This window comes from Lactuca sativa, chromosome 7, assembly GCF_002870075.4.
Source record: "Lactuca sativa cultivar Salinas chromosome 7, Lsat_Salinas_v11, whole genome shotgun sequence".
Lineage (NCBI taxonomy): Eukaryota > Viridiplantae > Streptophyta > Magnoliopsida > Asterales > Asteraceae > Lactuca > Lactuca sativa.
This window is the reverse complement of record NC_056629.2, coordinates 42,846,879-42,858,044: the sequence shown is the minus strand read 5'-3', so window position 1 is coordinate 42,858,044 and position 11,166 is coordinate 42,846,879. Positions and strand designations below refer to the sequence as shown.

Genomic DNA, 11,166 nt, shown 5'->3' with positions numbered 1-11,166 from the left:
TTGCGACGATGTTTTTTTCATAGTCGATGTGTTGCACATATCATTAATTTGCTTGTGCAATATGGACTAACTAACATTGAACTTATAAAAGATGGTTTTGTGCTTATGCGAATGCCCTTTGGTTAGGTCCGAATTAGGAAACACTTACCCGATGAAACTCCACTTGCAACATGTTTGAATGTGCCTTACATCAAAAAGATACTTTAAAAATGTTTCATGACAACCTTGCAGAACGTAATCGGGTTACGACTTATCCAGAATCAAGTTGGGATACTATAAAACTTGTTACGGAAATGCTTGGATTTTTTAAAAAGGCAACTACTTTTTTTATCAGGGGTTTATTAACCTACAAGTTGTTTAATTTTAAACAGAATATTTTTAATGTGTGCAAAAATAAATGAGTTTAAAATGAGAGGCACAAGGTTTTCTAATATGTTGAAACCAATGAAGGCAAAGTTAAAAGATATTTTGAAAATATGCCCTCCGTTATAACTTGTCTTGCCGCTTTGAATCTGAAACTAAATGTTGGTGGTGGTGGTTGGGGGGGGGGGGGGGTTGTATCCGGATCCACTTCTCACCAAAATAACAAAACAATTCGGCTAGGAATGAACATTTCAAGCGATCTCGGTCTAATACCCCTAGTAGCGAGTTTGGAAACCCAATTTTCGATTCTAGCCGCCATGACCCGTGATCTACTAAGCTCCCTAGCTTCTATAGTAGCTTCGGAATTGTTTTTTTCTATTAGTGGTAGGGTTATATCACCACGAAGAACAAAACTCACCCCTTTGTTGGTAGAAGTGTGCATTTGCTTGAAATGTTACCTCGATGGCGTGGAACAAATACAAGACATTGAACTACTGGAAAAAAACGTTGCATCTTGAACAAGTACATGAGGAAGAAGTAGTCATGGGATTATTGGTACCACTCACCCTACAAGAGATCGAGTACGATAGAGCATTGCACAACAACATGTTGGATGAAGAATAAATCCATAGAACAATGACTACAACTAGGAATGAAGACTACAACAATGACGATGTTTTATATTTTATGTTTTTATGTTTAAAGATGTATTAGTTTGACAACTTGGATGTTTTGTATTTTTTATGTTTGAAGCTGTCTTATGTATTTCCATAAGAAAACAATAAAGAAAAAAAATTGAAAATTACTCCAAATGTGTCTTAAGTCAAGTTTCTCAATTCAATACATATATACATATGCTTCTTTTTTTTTTATTTTTTTTGTGAATCAACTCATTTTGATCAAATTGACCAAAAACAAAAATTACCCCATGCATATATTACCCTCTTTAGTCCAAAAACAAAAGCAAAAAAAGAATGCAATCCGTCGGTTTTCTATAGGTTTGGATTATTTGGTTGTGAACCTGTTTAGAACCGAACCGATTTAGGGGTGAGCCAATTTTGACTTCGTTGACTGGAACCGAACCGATTCGAAAAAAAACTTGTTTGTGCATCTCTACTCTAAGTACATACAACCGTGGGCCAAAACCATAACAACCTCCAAGGGACTAGGGCCTAGAAAACTTTTCTACAAAATTTAGGGGGTGTTTGGCTTAGCTTTTGAAAGCCAAAAAGTCCTTTTTGTAAAAGATGGAAAAGTCAGGATTGCGTGACTTTTCAAAAAGATGTCATTTACTCTATTGGAAAAGTTGAAAAAGTCAGAATTACCAAACATCTTTTTGACTTTTAGAAAAAGAAAAAAGTTAAAAGTAAGTCATCCCAAACACCCTCTTAGCCTTTTAGGAAAAAATAGAAAAATCTGAGATACACAAAATAACACAATTACAGGGAGGGAGGGAGGGAGGGTAAAAAATTTCAAATTAGGAGCGAAATCATTGATCATTCGATTCCTGATATTTTCGAAGTAGCAGTCGGTTGGCGAGATTTGAGTTCCAACGTTACTTCTTAAACCACACATACTCTCCTCTCTCAGGTAAATTAGTTTCACTCGTAAACTGAAAGAGCTAATTAAGTTTGTGGTGATTTTAAACTCCATGATTGCTCCTTCCTTATTATGTCTGTGAGGTTACTAGGAGTATTTTCTACTACAGTTACCCTATGGTTTCAGTGATCTAAATTTGTTTACTTTTCTTTTGGTAGTTAATTTATTTGGCTTGATTTTCGTGGAGAGTTTTAGCTCTATAAGAGAGTTTTAGCTCTATGGGTTGTGTAATTAAGCCTCCATTAATATTTAATGGATTTTGTATGCTAAGGAGCCTATCCTTTAACAGTTGTATAATCACTATCGAGGTGCTTCTACAATTCTATAATCACTATCGAGGTGCTTCTACAATTCCTTACAAATTGCCCACTACTTGAGGAATTTACCTTGGTAATATAATATCCATATAACTACAGACTACGTATGAAGCTTCAATTTAGTTAAATACTTTCTTACAAGGAAAATGTATTTTGATGCAGGTTTTATTTAATTTAAAAAACTATATACAACTAAAAAAATGTGAATTTGTAGAGTTATTTAAGTGTTTATCTTCGGTTCAGGTTCTGAAAATATCTAGGTTTTGGATCGAGGTAATAGTTCTTAACTTGATTGTTGTATTTATCTCATGCAAGAGTATTGTGTTATAATCTATGGTTTGGTATATTTGGTTAAAGGACTTTGGTGTAGATGATAATGTTATGCCACAGAAGCTCCCCACTTCACTAGTCCACTTGAGGGTACTTGTTTATGATGTATCTTTTCTGCATGAAGATGAGATTTCTTGTCTTCTCTGTTTGATCAACAACTCCCCAAATTTGGAGAAGATTAAACTGGAGGTACATGCTATCAGATATGGTAATAATTAATAGATCTTCATAGTTATTTGTATTAGCATTTTTTTGTTGTGGATTGGGGTGAACAAACTTTTGATAACTGGTTTGATCCTGAAGATCACTCGGATCTTAAATTGGATCATCTTAAAGAACTGGAGATAACAAGTTTCTATAATGTGGGATATGAGATGGAGTTTTTGAAGCTCATCATTGCTAAGTCACTTGTGCTAAAGTTAGCACAAATAAAGCTTAATCCAAATGTTTTTGTTGATGAAGAAATTAAGATGTTTCAAGATTTGGTGAGACTGCCATTTCCACGTGCATCACCAACAACAAACTTCATTATCGAACGCATGCCATTTAACTAAATGTGTTGTTCAAAATATAATATTTTGTCAAGGGACATTGTCTTTATGCTCTATTTTGAACTTATTTCGATGTCTTTTTGGGTTGATTATGGGTATTATGGCAATTTATACTTTCCATTGCAAATTCTCTTTGATGCAATAAATTTGGTATTTTCTTTAAGGGATATAAGAATACAACATTGAAAAACCAAGCAGGTTTGCATTGTAAAGCAATGAAATTTGGTTTTGACCACGATCAAGCAACACAGAAGAATCAAGGCACCATTTGGATTTACAAGTAAAGTGTGGTTAGCAAAGCAATGACAAGGTTCGTGATTCAAGAAAGTTTGCATTTTGACCATTTCGACAACTCGTAATTGACAAGACTAATTCAAGAAACTCTTCAGTGGTGCATTGTCATGGAAGTTGCTCGACCCTTAGATATGAATGTATTAATATGCGGCGAATTGTTAAAATTTAGATGATTTGAGGTTTTGATAAATTAGAATGCTGAATAAATTTAACTTACGTTGTTTGGATAGCTCCACACGATTAACAAGATTCGTTCCTTTGCATTACCGCTCATTGGGTAAATCTCAATACTTGAAAAATAATCAAGTTAACATTTACATTTGAATTGTTTGGATATTAATACACCAAAGACAATTTATATAAAATTGTAGATTACACGATAAAAACTTATAAAATGCAAAACAAAGTTTTTCTATATCTTTTGATATTGTCTCGAACAATACCTTCACAAATGGAAAAATAAAATTAAAATATTTACTGGTTTGTGACAACGGTTTTTTTTCCCATAATCATTGTTTTGAACATAGCGACGACGTTTTTTTCCCTATAGTCGATGTTTTGCACATATTACTAACTTGGTTGTGCAAGACGAACTAAAACAAATTGGAGAAGTAAAAGATACATTTAAACAAATGTTACCTGACATTTATAGTTCTAGTAATGATCGATATCCTAAATAAATATATGAAGTTTTGTAACAATGTGAATGTCATTAGGTTAGGGATGAATATGGATGTAGCTCCTTGATGGAATTCTATATGGAATATGTTTGAATGTGCTTTACAACAAAAATATATTTTAAAAATGTTTCATAACAATCTTGCCATGGTCATAGGGCTGGCCATTTTCGAAGTCTAGTTGGATAGTCATCAAACAATTAACAAAATTGCTTGAAGTTAAAAAAAAAACTATTACTTTTTTTATCAATAGTTATCAAACAATTAACAAAATTACTCAAAGTTAAAAATGTTTCATACCAACCTTGCCATGCCATGGTCATAAGACTGGCCATATTCGAAGTCTAGTTGGATAGTTATCAAACAATTAACAAAATTGATGGAAGTTAAAAAAAAAAAAAACCACTACTTGTTTTTATCGAGAGTTTATTATTTAACAAGTTGTTTCATCCTTAACTAAAAATTTTTAATGTGCTCGGCAATCGTCAACGGTTTTGAAATGAAAAACGAAAATTTCCTTCTAACGGCACTACTGATGAACGTTAAATTTATAAAAAAAAAAAAAATCAAATACATGTATTAACATTCACAACATTACTTGTGCCTCCACATTGAACCTAACGATAAATGTTGGAAAGCTAAAGTTTTACTTGAAAATGTATATAATGATTTGGGTTTATTCGATGGAAACACGAATTATGAAACCGAGGTCAAAGCTAAATATAACATTGTTTTTTCAAAATTATTTGAGGTTTATCTAAGGTGCTGGTTATTTTTTTCTAAAAAACCTCTTCTAACCATTTATTGTTGTGCACGCGCAGCACTTGGCTTTTCGCAGCTATTTGTTTTTCAAAAGACTTCTGACTTAAAAACTGATGTGCATGTGCTGCGTGGTGCAGCACTTGACCATCTGCTTCAAACCTCTTCACAATTTACTTTTACTTATTGCAGCAGTCTGTATAGGTTAAAAACAAATAAATTTTTTATTACATACTGCAGCCGTTTGGTCCCCCTTTTCTGCTATACAGGATTGCAAAGGTGATCCGCATACTTCATACATTTTCGCTTCGAAAAAACAAACCACAACTTAACAAAATATGGTTCAACAAATACACATGACTCAATGAGAAATGTAGCAAAATCATCTAGATCGGGTAATAATGGAACAATTAGACTATGTAACACATTAAGAAATGAAGCTATTATACAAGCCCACAATAGAATCCCTATTAGCGATATACTGGAACCAATTTTTTAGCACACGAGTATTCAAGATTTTGAAAAAAAGACAATTTTTTAGCACACGAGTATTCAATTTTTTGGTTTGATAGAAGGAAAAAAAAAAAAAAAAGACAATTTCCAATTCTATTCGCTATGTGTTAACCATCCATGCTTCTACGGTAGCTTCAGAATCCACTTTTTATGTTAATGGAAGGATAATATCTTCAAGAAGAACAAAACTCACCTCTATATCAATTGAAGTATGCATTTGCTTGAAAATTATTTGAATGACATGACATATATAATATACTAGGTGTGACACCCATGTATTATATGAGTTTATTTAAAACAATTAAATATAAAATTTTAACAATTTGAAAAGTTTGAATTTATAAGAATAATAATTTTTTTTGAATTATTAAAATTAATGAGACTTTAATGTATTGAATACATTACATATATAAACCATTTCTAATAAATACCTTAATATATATTATTACATATTAAATATGAAAATTTAATTTAATAAAATGAAAAATACAATAAAATAACAAGTGAAAAATAAAAAATTCAAAAATTCTAGAAAATGACATGTATCCAAATGAATGAGAAGAGGACATGTGACAAAAATTCACTGCTTGAAGACAAACTTGAGACTCCTAGAAATATCGATGAATTTGAGGAGATCACTTGCTTCAGAAGAACTCGCTTTTGAAGTACTACTAAACCTTGACGAATAAACTATAAACGACTAAGAGCATCCACAATGGTGAGTTTAATGGGAGCGTTGAATGAGGTAGCAAGTCCATGTGTCATTCAATGGATGAAACTCTACCATTATGAGATGCCACATTGATATTCAATGGATTTGGAGTTTAATGGTCATTAAACTCTTCAATGGGAAAAAAGAAAGTTGTAATTCTTAAATACTTACTATATAAATTACATTTTGTAACATTCTATTGAACTTTTTAGATTTCAATGCATTGTACAGAAAAAAGTAATAGAGTTGTATGGATTGTAAAATGATGATGTGACAATCCATTGAACTCTATGGAGTACAATGCATTGTGGATGCCCTAACGAGTCATGAATCACTATGACATTACCATTAGCACTACCAAAACAACAAGAAGAAAACGACTGACAATGGTTTTCTTTTTTGTTTTAAAGGCAAATACCATAAAAGCCACTATATTTTCAAGTGTTTTTGAGAAAAGCCCTATTTTTTTTTGGTTGGCTCTGGCCAGAAATTGGACATAGAGTTACCATTCTAGTGCATTTAACGATTTTCACGGTTAACTCTGTTAATTTTTTTACAAAATTAGTCCTAAAAGTTTAAATTTGGTCCCTGTAGTTTGCAAAAATTTACAAAACATGTCCAAAACTCGGTTTTATGTTTTTTAACTTCTTTATTTTCATTTATTATTTTTTTTATTTTTTAATCAAAGCTAAACTTGCTTTTATATTTTTTATTTTTTTATATATTTTTTATATTTTTCGTTCTTTTTTCATTTTTTTGGTTTTTTTTGTTTAACTTTTTTTTTGTGTTTTTCGTTTTTTATATTCACTTATTTTCCATATTTGTTTATATATTTTTTTTCGTTTTTTTCTTTTTAATCGTTTTTTCATTTTTTTTAAAAAACCAAAAAAAAAACTCAAACACCAAAAATGTATTATACTCTAATATATTCATACACTTTACACTTTCATCAAAAGAAATTATCAAATTGACGAAAAACAAAACGTAACAAAAATACAAAAAAAACAAAAAAATATAAAAAATATTCATACACTTTAAAATTTTTGATAAATATCGAAAGAAGTTATCAAATTGACGAAAAACAAAACGAAAATTTTATTTTAGCAAAAATAAAGAAAAACGAAAAAACGAAAATAAAGAAAAAACGAAAAAAAATGAAAATAAAGAAAAACCAAAAAAATGAAAAAAAAAAAACGAAAAAATATAAAAAATAAAATATGAAAAATAAATGAATATAAAAAACAAAAAAAGTTAAAAATATTAAAAATATTAAAAAAAAACCAAAAAAGACCAAAAAATGAAAAATAAAAAAAATATAGAAGCAAGTTTAGCTTTGATTAAAAAATAAAAAAAATAATAAATGAAAATAAAGAAGTTTAAAAACATAAAACCGATTTTTGGACATGTTGTGAAAATTTTTGCAAACTATAGGGACTAAATTTGAACTTTTAGGACTGATTTTGCAACAAATTTAACAGAGTTAACCATGAAAATCGTTAAATGGGTTAGAATTGTAACTCTATGTTCAATTTGTGGCCACAGCCCAAAAAAAAAAAAAAAAAAAAAAAAAAAAAAAAAAAAATAGAGCTTTTCTCAAAAACATGTGAAAATATAGTCTTTTTTATAGTATTTGTGGATGTTTTAAAGTTCTAAATATATTGCAATTTGCTTTTAGTATATGTTTTAAATTCAAAAAAAAAATGAAGTTTTTCATTTCAAACTGGTTTTCATCCTATTATCCGATGGTTTTGAGTATGTTGACCAATTGACCTCAAAAAATAGTACACTACAACCGTGGGCCGAACACGAACAGACTCCAGAGTCCAGGGTTATCGAGCTGGAAGGCCCGGAAAACTTTTCTACACAATTTAGCCTTTTCAAGAAAAATTAGAAAAACCGGAGATACACGATTACAGGAGTGAGGGTTAACAATTTGAAATTGGGAGCGAAATCGTTGATCGTTTTTCGTTCATGATATTTTCGGAGTAGCAGTCGGTTGGAGAGATTCGAGTAATCGAGTGCCACCATTACATTACTTCTTAAACTACGCATACGGCATAATCTCCTCTGTCGGGTAAATTAGTTTCACCTTGAACTGAAAGGCCTAATTAAGCTCGTAATTTATGCGGTGAAGTTATGATTCAAACTCCATGATTGCTCCTTCCTTGTTGTGTCTGTACTACTGTTGCTATATGGTTTCAATGATCTAAATTTGCTTACAAAATTGATTTGCAGGATTTATTAGGTTCGTATAATTTTGTAATTAAGTAGTTAATTTTCTCGGTAGTACAATGTTGGTGGATAGTTTTATTATTTTGAAGTGGTGATACCATCAATGGAATGTATATACAATTTATAGAATGGTATATAATTTTTAACGTACATAAGCTCAAAGTCATTATTGGCTATTCTCCGATTATTATTGAACACAACTGCTAATTATATTATCATGCAATCACTTAGATATACCACAAGTAAATTTGGATCCCATGAAGGATTTGAGTTTACAAGAAGTTTATCCAGAGGAAATATTATTTGGGTTTTGGGATGCTGATATAATAAGGGATTTGGGACTTTAGTATTCAGGTAGAGCATAATTAGGATATTTAGTATCAGTGTACTACTCCATGAACATTTTTGATTTTCATTGGTATTTTTGTCTTCATTACAGCAATCAGTTCCTATTTGTTTGAAGCAAGAATTCATATTTCCCTTTCATGCTGTGCTATTTGCTAATATATTTGATTCTGAATTCCACTTTTTTTGTAGTTTTGTAGAGCATCAAACTTGGAGGAACTTATCAAGTGATGGATAGAATCAGCACTCTTCCTCAAGGCATAATTGAAAAAATTCTAACTTTAATGCCACTTCAAGATGCAGTAAAGACGAGCATTCTGTCAAGGAAATGGAGGTATTGCTGGACAAGCATGCCAAAACTTACATTTACTGTGCTTAATCTCTCATCTGATAGCAAAGAAGTCAATAAACATAAGCTTCTCAAAGACATCTTCCATGTTTTCATTCTACACACGGGTCCGCTTTTAGAATTCTGTATCTACATCAATAATACAGAAATTGCTAATGAAATTGACCCGATAATACTTCATCTTTCAAGGACCAAAAATATAAAGAAGTTCAAGTTTGTGAAAATCTTAAACGACTGCTACAAGCTACCCCTTTCCTTCTTTTCTTTGCAAGGATTAGAACACCTAGATCTCACGGGTTGTGTAGTTAATCCTCCATTAATATTTAATGGATTTAGTATGCTAAGGAGCCTGTGCTTTAGCAGTTGTATAATCACTGTCGAGGTGCTTCTACAATTCCTTACACATTGCCCACTACTTGAGGAGTTTACCTTGGTAATTTAATGTCCATATAACTACTTATGAAGCTCTCCTCCTTCAATTAATTACTTTCTTACAAGTAAACTGTATTTTGATGCAGGTTTTATATGATGTAACACACTATATAGAGCTACAACAGTGCACATTTGTAGAGTTGTTTAAGTGTTTATCTTCGGTTCAGGTTCTGAAATTATCTAGGTTTTGTATCGAGGTAATAATATTTGATGTTGATTGTTTTATCTTATCTCATGCAAAAGTTTTGTGTTTTAATTCTTGTTTTGGTATTTGTTAAAGGACTTTGATGCAGATGGTAGTTGTATGCCACATAAGCTCCCCACTCCACTAGTCTACTTGAGGGTACTTGTTCTTGATGTATGTTTTCTGCAAGAGGATGAGATTTATTGTCTTCTATGTTTGATCAACAGCTCCCCAAATTTGGAGAAGATTAATCTAGAGGTAAATAATATAAACTACATTACATGCTATCACATATGGTAGTAATTAATTGATCTTCATAGTTCTATTTGCAATTTTTTATTATGTTTTCTGAATTCTGATTAGATGTGTTGGGATCATGATGAGTGTGGTGAACAAAATTTCAACAAGTTATTTGATCTTGAAGATCACTTGGATCTTAAGTTGGATCATCTTAAAGAACTGGAGATAACAAGTTTCTATAATGTGGGATATGAGATGGAGTTTGTGAAGCTCATCATGGCTAAGTCACCTGTGTTAAAGTTAGCACGAATAAAGCTTAATCCAAATGTTTCTGTTGATGAAGAAATTAAGATGTTTCAAGATTTGGTGAGACTGCCATTTCCACGTGCATCACCAACAGCAAACTTCATTATCGAACGCATGCCGTTTAACTAAATGTGTTGGTCAAGATATAATATTTTGTCAAAGGATAGTGTCTTTATGGTCTATTTTGATCTTATTTGGATGTCTTTATGGGTTGATTATGGGTATTATGGTAGTTAGTACTTTCTATTTCAATCTCTCTTTAGATTAGATATTGAGTAATGAGTATCACTTTACCATGAAAGAACATTTGGTCTATATGATCACCTTAATGGGTCAATCTTAGTTTTTATGGTTAGGACTCTAACAATCGATGATCAACATGTATTGATTAGGATTAAGGATTAGTTTTAGATAAGACTAATACAACAAAAGTATAATGTTGACAATCAAAATCAGTAATAATATAACCAAATGGTGATTGTTGATGTATATTCATATGATAGTTTGCATTTCGTAACATGCATTTGGCTTAGCAGTATGACGAGATCCCTCTCTCCTTGAGGCCGATGGTTTGTTTAAGAAACATTAAATAAATACATGCAATAAAAACGAATGTAATTCAATAATTAAAGAGTTTTGATTTTGTATTTGACTCGTGTGTTATGCAATTCAATCATAATATGAGTTTAAGTAACGTTCTACCTAAGTTGGTACTTTAAAACACTAAGAAGCTCTAACATTTTCCGGTCACCAAATTGTTTAATTAAAATAGGTTCTTTGAATCAAATCTAGCTTTACTAACCTAATTTAAACAAGCTCTTAGGACTAGATTAAAAAACCACATTATGTTTAGGAGAATGTTCCTAATCAACGTTCAATACTTCTTACAAGTTCGGAAGTGTATGAACGTTAAATTCTAGTTTAACATTGAAGTTAATCCCATCATAAAACCAATTCAATATG

General features: G+C 31.1%; 1 protein-coding gene across 1 annotated transcript; it reads left to right on the top strand.

Moving 5' to 3' along the window:
• The first annotated feature begins 8,003 nt into the window (after positions 1–8,003).
• Positions 8,004–10,470, top strand: LOC111880748 (F-box/FBD/LRR-repeat protein At1g13570). The gene is made up of 5 exons (XM_023877164.3): positions 8,004–8,189; positions 8,885–9,474; positions 9,560–9,670; positions 9,754–9,915; positions 10,021–10,470. The coding sequence occupies exons 2-5, from the start codon at positions 8,923–8,925 to the stop codon at positions 10,330–10,332; spliced, it is 1,137 nt and encodes a 378-aa protein (XP_023732932.1). The 5' UTR covers positions 8,004–8,189; positions 8,885–8,922; the 3' UTR covers positions 10,333–10,470.
• Positions 10,471–11,166: the final 696 nt, after the last annotated feature.